The sequence below is a fragment of the Lepisma saccharinum genome, chromosome 5 (assembly GCF_977018435.1).
Source record: "Lepisma saccharinum chromosome 5, izLepSacc3.1, whole genome shotgun sequence".
Taxonomy (NCBI): Eukaryota; Metazoa; Arthropoda; class Insecta; order Zygentoma; family Lepismatidae; genus Lepisma; species Lepisma saccharinum.
The window spans coordinates 15,308,369-15,328,966 of NC_139233.1; the positions used below are offsets into that span (position 1 = coordinate 15,308,369).

At 40.0% G+C, this 20,598-nt stretch overlaps 1 protein-coding gene across 1 annotated transcript in view; it reads right to left on the minus strand.

The window, feature by feature from the left end:
• Positions 1-321: 321 nt before the first annotated feature.
• The window catches only part of LOC145988222 (melatonin receptor type 1B-B-like), a 96,466-nt gene continuing 76,189 nt past the window's right edge, over positions 322-20,598 (minus strand). Inside the window, exons 3-4 of the mRNA XM_083123069.1 lie at positions 5,144-5,351; positions 322-1,664 (exon numbers count right to left, since the gene is read on the minus strand). Of these exons, the coding sequence (XP_082979195.1) occupies positions 763-1,664; positions 5,144-5,342 (1,101 nt within the window). The 5' untranslated portion in view covers positions 5,343-5,351 and the 3' untranslated portion in view covers positions 322-762. The remainder of the gene's footprint in view (positions 1,665-5,143; positions 5,352-20,598) is intronic.

Below are 20,598 nucleotides of genomic sequence, written 5' to 3' on the forward strand. Positions count from 1 at the left end.
TTAAGCTAAACAATTGTACTGTTTACTTTATATTTTTAAAAGCATTACCACCAGTTTGCTTGTTTTATTCTGTCGTGCAAGTCATATTTTTGTAACGCCATTACCCACATGGCTGGCAACATGTTCACTCATAATTTCATGATTATTTTATTATTACTCAGCAAAATGTATGGTTCTTATTTTGTTTACATAATTTTCCTTAATCTGTTATTTATTCACTTTTGTAAAAAATATTAGAAAGTAAATACTTGACACTCTGAAATCAAAATACATAGAACAGGGGCACAGCACCCTCTGACTAGAACAAATGACGTAGGAACAATACCTATGCTCCCAACTAATGCACATTGTGACAAATTGTGATTGGAGGATACCTTAGAGAATCCCTAGAATACCAGCCTTGTTTGTAAAAGAGTATTATACAATTTTGAAGAGAGGGGTACTTAACCACTCATACATGTACTGCTTTGTTAATGTTTATAATTGGCAATTCTGTGGTAGTAGAAACTTCTTCTGTCTGCCTCAAAATTGGATCAGACTTCTACAGTATAATTATCATTTCTAACACAGGATTGGGTGACACTGGGTGACAAAAATTCTAACTAAGTCACTCTAGATGAACAAATAACAGTTTCCCCAAATATGAAATTTTCTTAAAAAGATGCACATAATTGTGATGTGCAAGAGGTAGTTCCTCTTTGTGCTTATGTGTTCCTTTGTGGTGTTCAAAATTCATCAATATATACACAATAGAATGACTGATCACAGCTCGTAAATATCTCCTTCTCTGGGTGCAGATTTGTCTATTGGCCTGTTCGCAAACTTACATGATGGACGTGTATGGTAGTACATATTGTATCCCGGAATGATATGAACTCTGACATCAGCTGTTGGTCTGTTGGTCATTGCCCTCTGGCGTCGAGAAAAGGAAACACTCGTTTTACAACAGCAATAATGGAAAAGGCTTATGTATGCTTCTCGGAAATGGCGGTTTGTGATGCAGTAAATAAAGTTATTAATGCATGATTTACTTAATGCGAGCCATGAAAAGTTATAGAACAGCTTGGAAGGTACATGCTGCCGAGTTCCGATGCCAAAAATTATTCCAAATGGTAACCACAAGGCAATGAAAGCTATGAAACTAGTGAGATTGCTCTTTAAGAGTTCATAATCGCAAATGAAGGCTGCTGACGGCTTAAAGCTTGGTCGTGACATTGCATCACGTACATTACATATGATTTTTATGTAACAAGTAAGGGTAGTCACAACCGGGAGAAGCACCAGCACACAACCAATTGAAATGTGATATGGTATACTCCCATTAAACTCTCGCTTACAGTAATCAGTTCCAAGATTAAACACAAATTGAATCGTCACGACAGATCCACTTACAAGCCATATACACAACAAAGTAATAGTGATACGTGTTGGTGTAAGATATACATAGCTTTCTTGGTGACAAAGACGGATGTAGTTCTCGATAGCTGTAGCAGTGGATGTAAGGATGGAGACAAAGCAGCAAAGGATAGCCATAAACCACTGGAAGTAGCATACGTTGCTTATGGCATCTTGTAAATTAGCTAGGATGACTATGATGCATGCAGGGATCACAGTTCCTGTGATCAATAGGTCAGCAAGTGCAATATTGACAAGAAATGCATTTCCTGCAAAGGAAAACAAATTTTCCTTACTAGACAGACGGTAATGTATACTAGACCAATAAATAATAGTAATTTCAAGTTTGAAAAACATTGAAGAATGATTTATTAAAATTATTCAAAAAATTTAAACAATAATGAAATTAATAGTGGCATTCAGTCTTAAGATTCTTTAGTTACTTATTATTTATATTTTATAGTGAATTCACAGGCTTTTAGCTAGTTAAAAAGTTCATATTACAATTAGTGATACATAAAACAAAATAAAAATTTTTATAGCTAAATTTTTGACACTTATTCATAAATTACCTTGTACATTTCATAAGTGACAGTGAACATGTCATTCTTTTTATTTGAGTATTCTACAGGATTGTACTGTTTTCAATATCACACTTTTCTCACCTAAAACTATTCATGTTTAGGTTCTCTTACTATTTGGAACATGGATTTCAAATCCGGGAACTTTTCTAACGGTGGAAGTGGCCCCGGCGCCCACCCAGCGTCGAATAACATGGGTACCTGGGGGAAACCCTGGGGGGTAAAGGCGGTCAGGGGCGTGATGCTGATCACATCACCCCCACTCACGACCGGATCAAGAAAGTGTGGGGCGTTACCCCCACACCCCCTATACGCCTTCATGGCATGGTGCTAAGCACAGGGGAACACTTTACCTTTACCTTTTTACATGGATTTCAAATTGGGTGATTCGCAAAGGAGAACAAACATAATGAATTTAGTGCAAAATTTATTGTTTGATTTGTTTTATTTTACTTTCCTTATTTACCACTTTTCGCTAATCACAAAGATGAGGATGTGTGATGATATGATGATTGGAATTGATATGAGTTGAATTTGAAGATATAATTCTCTTGCTGCAATATCCTAGAAAAAACTATTTAAGGTCAATGAGAGTAAACATTTATTGGGGCATTTCATTGTCACGGGTGTGACACATGGACTACATTTTTGATATTAAAGTAACTATTCTACTGTTAGTTAAGCGACATTTTTGTTACAGTTTCTGTGCAATGAAATATGAAACTTAACACTGTTGATTCAACATAATTACCCTTAAAATACTTTCCCAGATTTGTAGCTACTCTATGTGATCAAAAGTATCTGGACACTTACTGGAATTAGGGCGTGAAGTTCGAAGCATCCTCCATCGGATGCACGGGCAATCAATACCATGTGGGGCCACCTTTGGCCTTGATGGCAGTCTCCACTCCCGCAGGCATACTGGCAATCAGGTGGCGAAAGGTATCTTGGGGAATGGAGGCCCATTCTTTGCGGAGTGCCGAGATGAGAAGAGCAGTGGATGTTGGTCCTCATGGTCTGGCACGAAGTCGGCGTTCCAAAACATCCCAGAGATGTTCAATTGGATTCAAATCGGGGCTTTGCGCAGGCAAGGCCAAAAGTGGGACGTTGTTCTCTTCAAACCACTGTCCCACACGGCCCGCAGTGTGGACGGGTGCATCGTCGTGTTGAAACACGCAATCATCATCCACGAACTGTTCTTCGATGGTAGGCAGCATGAACGTTTGTAAAATGTCAACGTAATGATGCGCCATGACAGTACCGTGCAAAGAAACGAGGGGACCAAGCCCCTATCAGGAGAAACATGCCCACACTGTCACCCCACCTCCACCGAATTTCACTGTCAGCGCAACACAGGATGCTAAATGTCGTTCATGAGGCATTCGTCACACCCATACATGACCATCGGATCGCCACATGGTATAATGTGATTCTTCACTCCACTTGACGGATTTCCACTGTTCTAATGACCAGTTGCGCCTCTCCTTACACCATGCGAGGCGGCACTTCGCATTTCGTTGGGTGATGTGGGGCTTATGGGCAGCCGCTCGTCCATGGTAACCGAGTCGTCGTACCTCACGTCGCACAGTCATGCTGATAGGATTACATCCTGCCCTGGTTTGGAATTCCTGTGTGATGGTGGCGATCGCTGATTGCCGGTTCTCTCGTACTACCCTATTCAACACTCGGCGGTCTCTGTCTGTCAACATGGGAGCTCGGCCATAACGTCTTGCGGTTGTACACGTCTGATTATGTTTCTACTTTACTATCACATTGGCGACAGTGGACTTCGGGATGTTTAGGAGGATGGATATCTGGCGCACTGACTTGTTACTCCTGTGGCACCCAATCACTTCACCAGCGTTCAAAGTCTGTACGTTCCTTCGACCGACCCATTCTGCTGTCTCGTGCACTATACTGCCTGCAGTGGTCCCTTGCTTGCCTCACCTCGCTGTAGATGGCACCACAGAGTGGCCTACTATGTGCAACACACATTTTGACTGGTGTCCGGATATTTTTGATCACATAGAGTATAAGTGAACAATTTTGTGTCACTGGTGGGACAGACGAAACACTGCCTCTTCACTGAATAGAAATTTATTTTAATTTCTGTGAATTTTCAAACGATATTTAAGACAAAGAGAGAATGTAATTTACCTTTGAATATTCTAGTGGAGTTTAGGGGGAAATGTACAGTTAAAGGAGAAAATAATTGGTTTTTGGTGTCATGGGTGGGACACAATATAAACCTATAAAACAAAAGTTAAAATAAAAGAACAATATTTAAAATACCTTCTAACTTGATTATGTATAATGAATTTTTTATCCAAATGACAATTTTAGATTGTTCGCTCATAAGATAGATAAAGTTACACCACTGCATTTAATTTTAAAAACTGAGGTTCAGAGGCTCTTTCACATGGAATACCTCTATTATAGTTGTTCTGTGGTGAAGTGAGGTTGGGTCAGGCGAAGGAGGTGAATATATAACAACATTCAATCTAAAAAAATTAGTGGAAGTGATTGTCAATTATATTATTCATGAGATGTTGATTTGAATGGGACATTTGGACATCATTTATTCATTTTCTCTGTTACTATTGCCAATTACTCTTATTTCAAGAGTCTCTCTTTATTCTGTATTTCATATAATGTGAGGAAAATAATGAATTGAAACCTTTATGGTTGACAACTTCAGCCTAATAATATATTTTAACCTGGGTCTTTGTTGGAATTTATGACAATACAAAAAGTAACTGAAATATACATATTTGTCTTTTGTTTTGGTGGAGGAGGCTTTCATCCCAAACATGGATTTAATGGCTTTTGACTGTAATTGATACAGAGAGAGTGAAGGAAGGGGAAGTTGAGTTTCTTCATTGTAATTGTTTTTGCTTTGTGACTAGAGATATTACGAGGTGGAAGTTGGAAACTGGTTCGAAGTGAGTTGGAGCACTATCTGAAATTTGAAGTAAATATTTATATCAATCAGTATTTCAATTAATTCAGCTCATATCCTGAATACCACAGACATGCATGCACACACACACACATAGTACATGCCTCGTTATATCCCTCTAATCAGAAAGATTCTTGTGACTCTACCCATTATGATATTTCAGTTTCAAATCTTTGATATATTAACACAATATAAATGTATACCTTACCCCTTTTCTTTAAGTAATCTTCAATCATAACTGCACTAATCATAAATACGTTTCCTACACTACCAATGACTGCTAGACTTGATAGAAGTAGGAGACGAGCCATCAGGCTCCAGTCTGAACTCAATGTCACCGGGGATACAGAATCTGAATCTCCTGCCATTGTACTAAAGGCCTCAAATAGGGTTTTGTTGCATGACATTGCACGGATCTGTAAAAAAAAAAAAAAATATATATATATATGGTCCATTAAAATATGCAAATACACTGGTCAAAACAATTAGGGGAGCAAGCAAGAAATCCCAAAACCAAAGTTGGAAAGTCAAAAGTAGCAATGTATATTGATGAAGTGAGTGTGTCCTCAACCAGTACAGTTCATCTGTGATGAATCATCAGCATGAAGAGCTCTAGTGACACGATAAGGCACGTGGCAGAATTTGTGATATGAGGAGCAATCACGAGGTCACTTGGGAACACCGGTTGTTTGGTGCTGGCAGACCGTAAGTGCAGGTGGGATTCAGTTGAGTAGTGTTGAATAGGAACGATGGCAGAACAACACGATTTAGGGGAATCTAGCACATGGAGAGCCATTGGGAGGATGGAAGCAGGGCAAACACAACGTGAGGTGGCTGCAGCCCTTGGTGTGTCACGCAGTGTCATTTCCAGGTTGTGGACACGATTTCAACAGACAGGTACAGTACGAAGGAGGCCTGGGCAAGGTCGCCCGCGGTCAACAACAGTTAGGGAAGACCGGTACTTAGCATTGTCGGCTCGCAGGAATGGGCAGCAAACTGCAACTGACTTGCAACGCTGCCTTGTTTTGGCAACAGGACGAAGAGTCTCGGGCCAAACTGTACGAAATCACCTGCGGGAAAGGGGTCTTTATGCAAGAAGACCAATGGTGTGTGTCCCTCCGAATGCCCAACACCGTAGGGCCCGCAGACAGTGGGCTGTGGAACATCGTGAGTGGGGACATGGAGAGTGGAGTTCAGTTCTCTTCTCGGATGAGTCGCGTTTCAGTCTCCAGTCAGATAATCGACGCATTCTCATCTGGAGGGAACGTGGGACTCGCAATTATCCCGCACATGTGCGCGAAGTGTCTCAGTATGGTGGCGGTGGCTTAACGGTACGGGCAGGGGTCAGTGTTGGTCGACGTACCCCCCTGCACATTATCCGGAACGGTACTTTGACAGCCTTACGGTACCGGGATGAGATCCTCAGGCTTCATATTGTCCCAATGGCTGCAGATATCTGTGATCGTTTCATTTTTGTGGACGATAATGCCCGACCTCACCGAGCACGTCTGGTTGACGCCATGCTAGGGGATGAGGGGATGAGGGTATCGAACGAATGGTATGGCCAGCGTCCTCTCCAGACTTGAATCCCATTGAACATGTGTGGGACACACTCGGAAGACACATTGCTGCTCGGCCAGCGCCGCCTACAACTCTGCAACAGTTGGAAATGGCCCTTCTGGAGGAATGGGTGAATATCCCGCAGGCTGTCGTTGATAACCTTATTGGTTCCATGCAAAACAAATGTGCAGCTGTCATAGCAGTTCATGGCGACCACACGCCTTATTAGAGGTATGGATCTGTTGCGTATCTGTCCATTTCTGTTGTCTTATCACCGTGCTGTTCTCCTGATTTTGTGCAGATCCTTGCAGAAAGCACCCCTAGAACTCTGTTGTGCTAATGACTCAATAGACATGTATTGTACTGGTTGAGGACACACTCACCTAATCAAAATACATTGCTACTTTTGACTTATCAACTTTGGTTTTGGGATTTCTTGCTTGCTCCCCTAATTTTTTTTAACCAGTGTATAAAGTTGCTGCATATATGTATAGTATTTCGGTGTACCAATGCCGAAACCACGAATGTGGAAAATATGGCTTTTTCATCCAGTGCAGTTTCTAACTACTTTCTGTTGATAGATTCCTATGCTAACTTATATGACCTAATAGACGGCCATACGTAGGTACGTATTTTATCGATGACGTTATTTATCCAATTTTAAAACCTGTTTTGTCCGAGATCTTGAATATTATAATTATTTCATCTCAAAAGTAAGATTTTGCACATTCCTGGGATTTGGCATTAGTACTACAATATATAAGATTAAGCAAGAAAACAAGGGCAAAATATTTAAAGGATTAACTAAAGATTTGTACAGCCAAGGTGAAAGTATTATAATTAACAAATGCAATAATTTTTATGTTTCGTAACGATTCCTGCAGTAATAACTTCTAACTTAACATATAGTTAATAACCAGTGGCGCAACTGCCCTAGAGGACCTGGGGCTACCTACCGACTACCGGCCTCTCTCCCGCTTGTCGAGGTGGGAGATCATCCAACCAGTTACGGGGTGACGTGGTCAGCACGACGAACCCCCAGTCGTAGATTTCCGTGACCGGCTTGTGCTACCCATTCGTAGCTTCCCAATTTCCTCACAATGGTGGAGGGCCACCGGTCCTACATAGGCCGAAATCTCAGAAAAGTTGTTACGCTTATCCCAGGAGACTCGAACCTGCCGGAGGCCCATATATAGCATGTAAGTTAACTGCAAGTTAAATAGAATGTCGATTTAACTTGCAGTTAACTTACGTGCTAGCCCAAAGCACGACGCCTTAGAGCTTAGACCGCAGGACCATAGTGGGGGACTCACTTCTTATGTAGAAGGTTGATAAATGGACTCAGGCCCGTAGCCAGGCAACCTCCCCTGGAACTGCCGTCAGCCCCCCTGGCACTGCCATCAGCCCCCCTGTACATTAGGTAAACTATCTTGCATAATTTGTTTGCAGTGAAGAGTGAAAATGTAGACAACTCACAACTTTAAGGATAAATCCACAGAATATGAGCAGTATCTATTACATTGGCTCATGAGCAGAAGTAGCTGCAAGTATTTAGAATATTCTCTAAACTTCAGAAAGTTCTGTCATAGGGGAGCTTCTTTATCTGTACCTTCACTGTCCCTGTTGCAACCTCCCGTTTAGACAGAAATCTGTGACTTTGATGTCATCATGCAAGTTCCCTCCTCATCTGCCTCAAAGGTCAACAGCAGCTCCCAAGTTTTGGGAAGGAAGGGGAGTTTAATTGCTTCGGGCGGGGGTGGAATATACTGTAGGCACTGTGATTAAATATTGTGCGTTTTTTGTGTGATATAGATATCTGTATCATCTAAAATAGTATGGGGTGTGTAAGGGATAATTTCAGTATCAGTCAATTAACACTTCAAGAGATGTTTTAAAAGATGTAGAAAAAGGTAGTATTTGTGTAGTATATGATATTTATAAATGAATGAGCGCCCCCCCACACATAATTTACCTTCATTTAATATTTTTTTAAAAAATGGACTTTGTTTACAAAGCCCCCCCTGATAACTCGTGACCCCCTCCCCCCCCCCCCCGGAGATCAATTCTACAGAAGGTTGTTCGGGATCTCTGGTGACGATTTTGAAAGCCGCTGGTGGCGCTGTTATCAATATCAGTCCGTCCAAACGGTGCATGCTAAGTCACGTCAGTACCGAGAACGCGTGTGCAGAGTGTTGTGCCATTTACCAACAACGATGCCGAAGAAAATTGAACCATACTGGGAGGGCTACATAACAGCCCTTTCCGATGCTAAATATAGCTATTCGGCAATCAAAGGAATGTGCAAGAAGTGTAATTTTGTGATATCGAAGAACGGGATCGGTGCGGTATTGATCAAAAAAGGCAAAGGCCGACTGGGCCTAATTCCACAGGGGAAGAAACAGGCAAATCCACGAGCAGCTACGAGTCGTACACCGGACGTAGTGAGAAAAGTGAAGGCCCTCGTGTCAGGTGGTAACCCTGCCCCCAAAGGAGTATCGCACAAAAGTTGGGAATGTCTGTGTCAACAGTGAACACCATAATCAAGAAGGACCTGCAAATAAAAATGCGGCATAAGCGGCGAGTTCACAAGCTGTTGCCTCGTCACATTGCGGAACGTCGCACGAACGCTAGAAAACTCTATGAGACCTATCTCGCAGGGGAGAGACGGAAAAATGTGGTGACATTAGACAAAGCATATGTCTACCTTAGTGACTGTCACAAACCCCATGCGATTTACTATCGCCTTCGCGACAAAAAACAATTATCAAACATTGTATCGAGAATGCCAGGAAAGTTTTCCACGGGGTTTCATGATCATCGCTGGATACTGCTATAATGGCAAGCTAGCAATTCGCCGTGTAGCTAATAATGTGAAGGTGAACTCCACGTACTATCAGAATGAGGTTTCAACACCCATTTATGACATAGATATCCCGGCACTGTATGGGGGGCCCAAAAACCAGGTCTGGGTGCATCAAGATAAAGCATCCAGCCATACCTCCCGTTCGACTCGTCTGTTCTTACAGCGAATGGAGGTGGAAACTGTCATCCATGGAATTCCTTACAGCGACATTCCGGTCAAGGCGCCAGATGGGTCACCCATGGACTTCTGTGCATTTGAACTCTTAAAACGGGCCTTAGGAAAGAGACGTCCACGCACTCTCAATGGCCTCTGGAAAACCTGTCAGGAGGAGTGGGAAAAGTTGGACATGATAACTCTTCGGAAAAGTCTGTTGCAATGGAAATTACTTTGCCGGGCTATAGCGCGGAATGCTGGTTTTCCAATTGAGCATGAATGTTGGTGGCGACATGGGTTTTCATGAACTTATCACCCTTCCACAATTGTCCTCAGAGATCCCGAACGACCTTCTGTAGCTACGGGCCTGAATGGACTACAAAATTAATTTTTCGGTGTTAGTGTCTAAAAAGTACAGACATCATCATCATCCGCTGTTATGTCTCACCGATTTCATGTAGTTTGCGTTCGCATTGATATACGCACACACGCTCATATAGTTGCTTCTCATTATTCCAGAATTTGTCAAAATTAAACAATTAGAATCCGTTCTATGTGAGGATTATCCACACTACTTTTTTCCATGTACGTATCTAGGTATGTATAAAAAACAGTTGATGCGTGATCATTTATGAACAGTATCCTGAATCGTAGACAGAGACGATTCCACCTAGGTAAAACAGCGATAGCGAAAAATCAGGCGAGGCCAGGCCAGGCCAGCTCGGTAGCTCAGTGCTGGAGCAATGGCACGATATGCCAGAGAACCCGGGTTCGAGTCCTGGTCGAGCCTGCATTTTTACGAGTACATCTCGTGTGTGTGCCTAATTTAAAGAAGTATCCTGAATGTTCTGCATTTAACAGTTCAGCATTTCATGATAGTAAACATACAAGGTGCACAAGAGCATACATAAACTTTACGCACGTATTTCTAACATGAAGTGAATTTTAATATAGGCTATGTATTGTATGATTCACAAATATAACTCACGTAAATAAACTAATTATTTCACAATTCTGCGTCTTCATTGGTTCTGTGGCTTACCTGTGAGAATAAATCGAAAATTTTCTCCTATTCCTAAATGTTAGGGACATGGAATTTGCTTAATTCATTATGTAATTACTTGATAACTACATTTTAGGATACTATAAGTATCCTAATGCAACGGTCGTGTCAACTATCGGTATCTCAGGAAGTATCAGAAGATTAAATTTAAAATTTGTTGGACTGGTAGTCACACCAAATAAAAGCCCAATATGCCTTAACACCATGATGTTCCACTGAAAGTGGGTCTTAAGTGGTTGCTAAAGATTTCGTGGTGGTAAAAGGTACACTAGTTTCTTCCGGTAATGTAAGTGTAAAGTAATGTTTCTGTATTTAGTCATTTCAGGCAAGACAAACGGTTCTCGCTTCTGAGGAATCTTCGCACATTCAGTTCTCTCTACATCTGTTTCCGACTGCTGGACGAATCTGGCTTGCTTATTGCTGCGATTATCCTGATATGACTTTTCCTGAAGGTTATAAGCTCCCTAGAGAAAGGGTTTATATCTCTGCTCGTTGTCTGTAAACTGAAATTTATCGCCCTGTTATGGCTGCCGGGATGTATGGCAGATGCCAGCTGAAGCTCTCGGAGCCTGAGAAACAGCAGCTTTCTTTCGCGCCTCACCCACCTTCTTTGTATTATACGTACTTTGAATCGACTGGTACTCTTTTTATGAAGAACACTTCTTGGGGATTACAACTTGCGCGTCTGCAATGAAATATAATATACACTACAATCAACGCGGTGAGAAACTTCTGCAGTATCTCTCGCATCTGACTGCAAGTACAGTCACCGTCAATAAAAATTGGACACTTTGATCCTGAAATATTCACTGGCATGCGTTATGTGTGTTGTCTAACACGACGGCGGTGGCAGAAGTTTCCATTAAACGTTTGTTATTAATATCCACTTATCGCCGGAGACTTAGGCAACACACATAATGCCTTGCAGGGAAGCCAGTATTTCAGGATCTATGTGTCCCATTTTATACCGGTGTCTGTACATCTGCGCTATGATTCTGATCCGTGTTCAATTCCTGTCGTCCTGACTCCAAAATGAAATATTACTGGCGGACAAATGAAGGATAAGTTGTACTTTTTAAGGTGAATTACCTGAAGTTGACAAGTATTGTCTACTAATATGCATTTCTGTATTCCGTGATTTTCTCTTTCTATCTCTGAAACAACACGGGGATGTAAGTTGCATTTCGAATGACAAGCGTATCTGATATTGACTTTGTTGCATAGAAAATTATGAAATGACAGTGACACAGCTCGCAATACGCACTTTTTTTTTTTTTGCACATCTCTTCTTTGAAAATACGGCCCTCATATACGACTCCTTAGCTCAGTTAGGTTAATCGTAACCGAACCTACAGTTTAAAATGGGATTCAAGTACTCTCAGGATTTCTACTCCTTTATATTTCAGGAGTTGTATCGAGACGAGACAGATTCAATTAATTTGAAGAAAATTACTAATTGAAAGAGTAGAATGACAGCATTTTGTTCCTACGCGTCAGCAAAAATTTGATGCGCCTGGTGTTAAGTTACATCCGGTTGTAGCGGGCCACGAGTGATTTTATTGTTGAGTCAGCAGAACGTGTCTGATCACCTTGAAGACATCGGAAGCGGTGGGGGGAGGGGGGTCAATGGGTTTGTCACGTTGTTTCTTGATGTATGCTAAACTAACACGTGCGTATGTTTGTGTGTGTGTGGAGGAAATGCGCGCGCAACCATTGCGTATGATTCAAAGACATGAAGAAATGATTTAAAGATGGCGCCGAAGGTGCTTTACCCCCGAAAGTTTAGCGGCTAAGGTTATTGCTCTGTAAAACAAGAGGCGTCGAGGGTTCGATTCCTGGTAGAGTCAATATTGATTGGTTGATAGATTGAGTTAGTTTTTTTTAAGTCTGTTTTATGCACGGCAAAACTAATCAGGATTGGAGCTACAGTTGAAAAGTGGTGATTCGGACCACTATGTGCCTCCACCGAGTATCGAACCTGGGACCCGTTGATTACAAGGCGACGATGTCAATATTGAATGGTCTCGATTAGCCTGTGTGTAAATAAAGGCAACAAAATGGTTGAGTTCGAAAATCGAGTTGGGTTAGTGGTTAATGTTGTCACCTGGCAATGAAGAGGTCGCGGGTTCGACTCTCTAGGTAGTTAAATTAGGCCAATTGTTTTGCCCCGCCATTATAGGTCCCGATTAGTCCATCTGTGCATAAATAGTATTTGAATAAAATCAAAATGGCGGCCGCGTTTTGTGTTTAGCGGCGGCGGCGACCGGGGCGCGGGGCGGCGCGGGGCGGCGCGGGGCGGGGGCGGCGCGGCGCGGGGCGGGGGGTGTTTTTTATTCCGCGAGATGTTTTAACCAAGTGGTTGAGGGTTCGATTCCCAATGTTGGTGAAAATTGGATATTCAATTGTATTTGTTTAAAAGTTCCGATTAGCTTTTTGTGCACAAAGAGAAAATGAACTAATTGGAAATAGGATGTTTATGCTGTAATGAAAAGGTCCCCGGGTTCGATTCACAATGTCAAATTGGCTGATAATGATGTTGTTTTTAAAATAAAAAAAAAAGTTGTGAATAAATTAGAATCTGTTGTTTTGCCGTGTGGGGCCCCAGTACCGATTAGCTTAAATGCATAAAGAGTAGGTAAAATAACCAAGATGGCCGTCACTATTGTTTTGTGATCAAAGAGGAGTCACAGGTTCGATTCAATCAAAGGAGGCAAGATTCTATGTTTCAATTCCATGTAAAAGTCTAAAGTTATGTTTCGATTAACCTCAATGCATAAAGAGGAATTAAACAAAAACAAGCAAAATGGCGACAGATGTGATAAAAGAAAAATTGAATTAGTTTTTTATAGTGACAAGAAAAAATAGCGAATCATTGTTAGAAATAGAATGAAAATAAAGATACTTGCCTTTGCGTGTCCAGCGCTGTGCAGAAAAGCTCTCATGCTTTATCTCCGACAAGTCCACAATACACATTTTTTTTATTGTATAGTTAATTATTAATGTTGTTATTAACACAGATTCTTACCAGTGTGAAGAAAAGCTCTCATGCTTTATCTCCGACAAATCCACAATACACACTTTTTCATTATATAGTTAATTATTAATGTTGTTATTAACACCGAGTTTTACCAGTGTGAAGAAAAGCTCTCATGCTTTATCTTCGTCAAGTCCACAATACACACTTTTTCATTATATAGTTAATTATTAATGTTGTTATTAACGATTGTTACCAGTAAAAATATAAACCATGAGGATTTTTAAAGGGGGTGCTAAGTGAAAAAAAAGCCAAGACATATATTTTATCCCTGTTTATTACCAATATTTACAAAATTCAAAAGAGCCGCACACACACACACACACACACACACACATACATATGTAAAATGTTTATATTGTGTCACCAGTTTATCAGCATGTTATTTAACAAGTTTTTATTCTTCAAGTTTGTTCACTCACCCACATAAGGAATTGTGTCACTATCATATCCATTTTCTGCTGCAACCACTGAATTAAAATGTTTCACTATTTTTTCCACAAGCATGTTCTCGCAAAAAACAAACACTTCTTTGGAAAGTCTTTTTCCGTCGATGTTTTATATAGACAAAGGCTCAGGTTTTGTACATCCATGTAGATGGGAAAGCACAAACTTCTCCTTATGACATGCATGGACAGGGGAAATATCTGTGCAACCGAAACATTGTTCGCGAAGGTCGAGAATGCAAGATTCCACACAGTTTCCAAAATATGATTTCAGATACGGCGACACTGTTTCACACATAACTTTCGCATGCTCGATGCACACAAATATCTTCATAAAGTTCCGCCACGAACTTTCTGCGATGAACACTATCTCCAGGGAACCGTAAGCTGGTTTCTTCCTTATAATGATCTGACGGCGATTGTACAGTGTGGTTATCAGCAATTCATGTTGCTCACTTAGTGGGTAGGAAACACGAGGCTGCTCACCTGGAATAGCGATGTAATTGTCGATTACTGGAAACAATTCCTGAAGAGCGTGCCACTCCTGCAACTGTAGTTCAACACCGGCCGCCCCACTTCTGTGTAGCCTGACCACAGGTTGGAAATCCAGATGAGAGGAAAGTCCGATTGAGATAACTTTTGTTTTCGAAGCATTCAAATAGTAGACGTGATCAAATAATAGCGACTGGCGTATAAGACTAGTTACTTGTTTTTGTTCTTCAGGTAAATGCTGATCGCTCTCTTTCTGAAGAACCCCCTTGAAATTAGTGTACGGTTGAAATCTTTTTTTTCAGCGGCATCGAAATAGAGGATTCCATGACTAAGAACTGCGAGATACTGCATGTCGCAGCGTGCAGGTATACATTTGAAGAAATGCGTGGGTGTGTTTTTGAGACGCATGCGCGCGTAGCAAACCAAGCATGTGCTGGACAAAAAAAGGTGGAGGGGGCGGGGCATTACAAAGATCAATGGTGAGAGAAAAATCAGCAGAATATCATAAACGTCATATTGAGAAAATATTGGATAACAAATATTAATTAATTTAATTAAAACATCAACCGCATTGTCGATCTGAAATTAGGTTTATAGACAGGGGGCAAAATGGAAAATATCGACGATGTTCTAGTATTGGATTGTTTCTGTATTTCCATCGGTATAATCCTCCACCACATTTGAAGCATACTGTTTTATCCTCTTTTTGAATGTAAAATAATCCTGCTTCGGACAGAGCTTCTACAAACGGGAATTCTTTTGATTGCCAGTTTCTGAAAGAGGACAATCTAGCATTGAAAGATCCCATCTCTGGATATTGCGTCATTGTTCTGTAAAGACACAAAACAAGATAAATATTATAAGTAAGCTGTTGTAAACTGTAACGCTACAAAATTATTAATATACTATTAGGACTATATGTAACTTGTATAAAATTTCAAACAGTATTTACTGTCAATATTTTCTAGTATACGTACCAAGTATTATCAATTTAATTTACGAGTCAGCAAATAAGTTGATATAATATTGTCGTTTTTTATCGGTACTGGGAATAAAATTTGAAATTTATGCATGGGTTTACCAGAGGCTCTATGGAATAAATACAGAAAACAGTAATGCCCACAGTACACAGACCCGTAACTTTGTATCTGATGAGTGTTGTACGTATAGAATTTAGAGTTATTTTCCAAAAATCGCAAATGGTTATGCACATGTGGAGGTTTTCCGTAACTATCAAAAAATTCCCCCCGGGAGTTACTGTCTATGTAAATTGCTACCCAGTGCTTCCCGGGGCTATCTTTGGGATCTGTATTTACAATCAACGCTGCTGGTAGTTCCACATGTACAGGTAATTCATTAGCTGCGAAAACACCAACATGATGATTGTCAAAGGCTCTATTTGATATTAACCCGTGAAGCAAATTTAAAGTCGACAGCATTGCTGGACACTAAATAGTAATATTGTGCAACTCACCTTGTTATACAATTAATCCAGATGAATATCTCTTTGATTATTAATTTCCATGAGAGCGTCAAATTCAGAGTAGATAACACAAGTCACAGTAGATTCCAAAGCCGATTTGAAGTGGACTTCCAAGCTAACAGCCCCTTGCCGTTGAAGACTGCAGTGGGATATGGCACTTGCAGCTGCGTCTGGTGTTATATCGAAAACAAGTAATGCGTATCCCTGGGGGTATTCCTCACGCGATATATTGTTTCCTTCATCCATATAGTGTATCCCTGTTCCAGAGAATAATGTGTGATATGCTGTTATGTACTTGTTGTTTTCAAAGTCTGGTTGAAGTGGTTTGCCGGGAATTTGGAATCCATCAACATATAAAGTAAAGAAGTTGTAATTGAAATGTTGAAAATTGAATGGGTTTGTAGACAGAGTGCCGTTGAATGCATCGTTGGTAACAAACCCCACAACTAATCGTTTCGGAAGACGTCCAAGTATCACATTGTCAATTGTTTTTGAAACAATATCTTTTGGAATAGTTACAGCTTTAAGTTGTACTCTTGTTAGAGGGTATTTTGCTGTATGTTTTTGCAATATGCGATTGTGACTAAGTTTGATGGATGAACTGACCGATACTTTTCTCACATATAGTGTAGCATCCAGAATTTCCACTTTGCCTTCACTGTCATCTAATCCCATCAAGCAGAAAGTGTTTTTCGAAGGAATCAGTTTTATTCGCATTTCCACTCCATTGATCAAAAATTTCTCTTGATTGAAAATATCAGAATGCAAGTAACCAATCATATCAAATGTTTTACTCTGTTTTGTTAGTTGGTTACGTTTTGTAAAGCCTTTGTTGTCTTCCGAAACGTTATCAAAAGCGCCTGCTGTATCTTTGTACCACAATGCACTTTGGAGATGAGATGATTTTGCAGATATGTCATAGTTCAGTGCTTTTTCAAAATAAGACCTGTATGGGTGCATGTGAGATGGAAACGAGATGAGTTTGTTATTTAAGTAGATTTGTACTTCGCTGAACATTGCATTGAGAAAATCATTGACAGGTCCAATTGTTTTATCTGTGGGTAGCAATAACTGACCATTCGCTTTTACAATTCTGGCATCTATATTCAACATTGTGTGTGCTAAATCCATATAATCATCACCATGTCCAGGTATTACAAACTCGGTGGGGGCATTATCTGCCAGAGAACTAACAGGTTTGTATCCGATGGTGTGGTGTTCTAAGATGCTTGTCTGAGTAGGTTTTACCGAGAAAATATCCAATTCACTTTTAAAACACTCACATGATTTCTCCCTAATTAGCGCCATATCTAATCAAAAATATCTGATGTTATTTGAATTTTTTTTACGGTTGCGCTTGGTTGTTTTCTTGGTGTTTGTATTGGCACTGGATCTCTTCTTTCTCTGAGCGATGCTTCCAGTTCGCTGTCCCGAAGCAGAGTGATTCCTTTTGAAATGTTTATGCCCCTGATAACCTGAACCAATCATTTCCTTTAGCTTTGTTTCAGCTTTTCTTTTAAGATTTGATCTGGCATCCGAAATTCTGGATTGTAGTGACTGTTTTAGGGGTGTTTTGTCTACATCACCTAACACATTTACCCCTGTTTTTAACATTTCTTTCCCTACAGCTTTCGCTCCTTTTTTGATAAGAGGCAAAGCTGACCGAAAAAGTCCTCCAAGAAAACTTCCAATGCCATGTCCTTTTTGATAGGCAGCACCGTAATATATGTTACCCACACCAGATCCAGCTTGTTGATGGTAGTATTGAAAATATGGGTCATTCATAATCAGAGCTTTTCACCACAACGTCTAAAATGAAGTTTCAAACACACTAGTCCGAAGGAGAATGGGATGTGTGCACCAGTGCTATCCCTTAAGTCAATTTCTATTTGTTCGAAATTATGTTTCTGCACTGGGATGTAATGTGGTGAATCGAAAATTTGCACACCATCACTTCCAAAAGTATGTTCCATAGGATTAATGTTTATAATACATAATAGAGGGGCGACAGCATCTCCCACCATATGTGATTCCGCAATATCTGTGTAAATATACATCTGGGAAGGAATTTCTCTCACAACATTTGGAGGCGAGCGTCCAATTTTTACTTCTGATAGATCATCGGTCGGTTTAAAACCTAATATCCGAGCCAGTTGAGGTGACAATCGTACATTTATGTTTCTCTGCTTGGTAGATATATCAACAGTCACATGTTTGTACGCAGGATGATTTCGGAGACTAAAATTTAATGTTTCAGAATATTTATTGATTTCTGCAACAATGCTGTTTATAGATGCGTAATAGCCTTCGGATATTCGAAGTTCGTTCCATTTGACATCATCCATAGATTTATATTGAATATAGTTGTTAAATCTTGTAATGTTTAGTATTGAATAAGGATAATGCACTTCTACCAATGCCATCTCCCATTTGTTGGTGTCCAACTCCACACGGTTCTGAAGCTTTGTGGTGTAATTAGTTAGAGTATTACTTGGGAAATATTTCATGGAACTGTTACTAGGCAAAGTAAGGTAGAAAGCGTTTGCTTTTCTCATGATGTGTTATGAAGGTTATTTGTACCACTGATGAGAATACCTACAAAAAATTATGCCTCTCTCTCTCTCTTTTTTTGACTCCAAAAACGATGCGCTAATCCAACTGTCAAATAATCTGGAGTAACCTTTCCAATGAACTAACAACTTTTTACTGGCTCCTTTACCTTTGGTCGCAAGGATTTTATCAATTTCATGCATATCCGGTAAGCGGACCAATTGCAACTCTTCCTTATAAAAAAATGTTCCATCGATTTTATGTCCTTGTAGATCTTTTAATTCATACACTTGAGGATTTCTTTTCAAAATACGTTCCACCACAAATATTTCTCTTGTCCAATTTTCCATGTAACCTTTGTCAAAGCGTTTTTTGGTTTTTGTTATTCTCACTGTATCTCCTATTTTGAATGGCATCTTCAATGACAATAGTGGAGATGAATCAGATTTGAGTTTTTTGTCATACATATTGTGCCATACTTTCAGAACCTTCTCAGGAGTAACATCTGCTGGTGCCATTTTAATACTCGAGTGAATTTTATGATTATAAGCTTTCAAAAGCTTTGGGAGTACATTAACATAACAGCTGGTTCTTTGCTTAGTAAAATACTTCCACATGCGTTCCTTTAAAGTTCTGTTGAATCTTTCAACAATACTAGCTTTAATATCAGGATTCTTTGTTGTAAAATAAATTACATTTTGTTTTTTGAGATATTCCTGCACAATACTGTTGGTAAACTCACGGCCTTTGTCAGTTTGTAATTGCAAAGGTTTTCTTTTGCTTTGTTTGAAAATTTGCTGGAAAGCCTTTTTTATACATACACCAGTTTTATTTTTTACAGGGACAGCCCAAGCATGCCTGATAAAAATATCGATAACTGTGAGTATATATCTGTACCCTTTGTTGTGATTCCGCAAACTCTGCATGTCATTCAAGTCAGCCTGCCATTGGTCATCGATATTATGCACAAAATAAAAGTTTCTCGGAAATCGACGCTTTACAGGTCTATGCAAAGTGTATGCAGTTTGCTTTGTCAGCCAATGTTTGATTGTTGACAATGGTATGGATTTTTTTACAGCTTTCCATAGTGTTGAAGCTGTAGAATAGGATGCTGGATGAGATGGATTGTACCAGATATTCTCTAATATTTTTTCGCTCATGGTTTGTATCTTGACCAAACTGGAACAGTACGTTTACGTTTGTGCCCTGGAAATGATGATACAAAAGAAATTGGTTCCTTTTCTTCTTCTTCTTCTTCTGCTTCTGTTAATTCTTGTGCCTCTTCTTGGTTAGCTCCGGACAGCGGAACATGGCGTCCGGGGTTGCCAAAAACAATCTGTTGAATAAACTCCTGTCTCCGGGGGTTTCCAATATATTCTTGAGGGATATTAGATAACGCCAGAACTCTATTGAATAGTTGCCACCCAACAGGATTGCTTGTTTTTCGTGGTCGAATTATATCCGATACTAGATCGACAATATTTGAGCCTTCAATTTTATTATTGTTAATAAAAACTGCCCCATATTTATCCCAATCAATATTACTATTATGTAAAAGACGTTCATACAACAGTTCGGCTTTTCTACGATACATGCTAGGTGTAGCAGCTAGAATTTCTTCTTTCATATCAGTCAACTTCTCAGTAGATTCTGTAATCGGTAGCGACACAGGTTCTCTTTGTTTTCGAGTAATAGACAGAAATTTTTGGAGCACAATACTGTAACGATTCCATTTTTCATCATCCGAAAGACCTTTGAGATTCAAAATTACTTGCATATCCTGATCCAATTGCGATAAGGATGTAGACGGTGCAGACATAACAGGATGTCTCATGTTATCCATAAATTCTTGAGGTATTATAACCATTTTTTTGGCATGCTCCATGTTCAGATTTTTTTTCACTTAAATAAACTTGATAACACACCTCCTATTAAAGGGGCTAATAACGCAGGTAGAAATCCTCCGTGTTGCACTAGTATCTGTTTCTTCTGCTTTGTAGAGTGTCCTTTGGCAGAGAG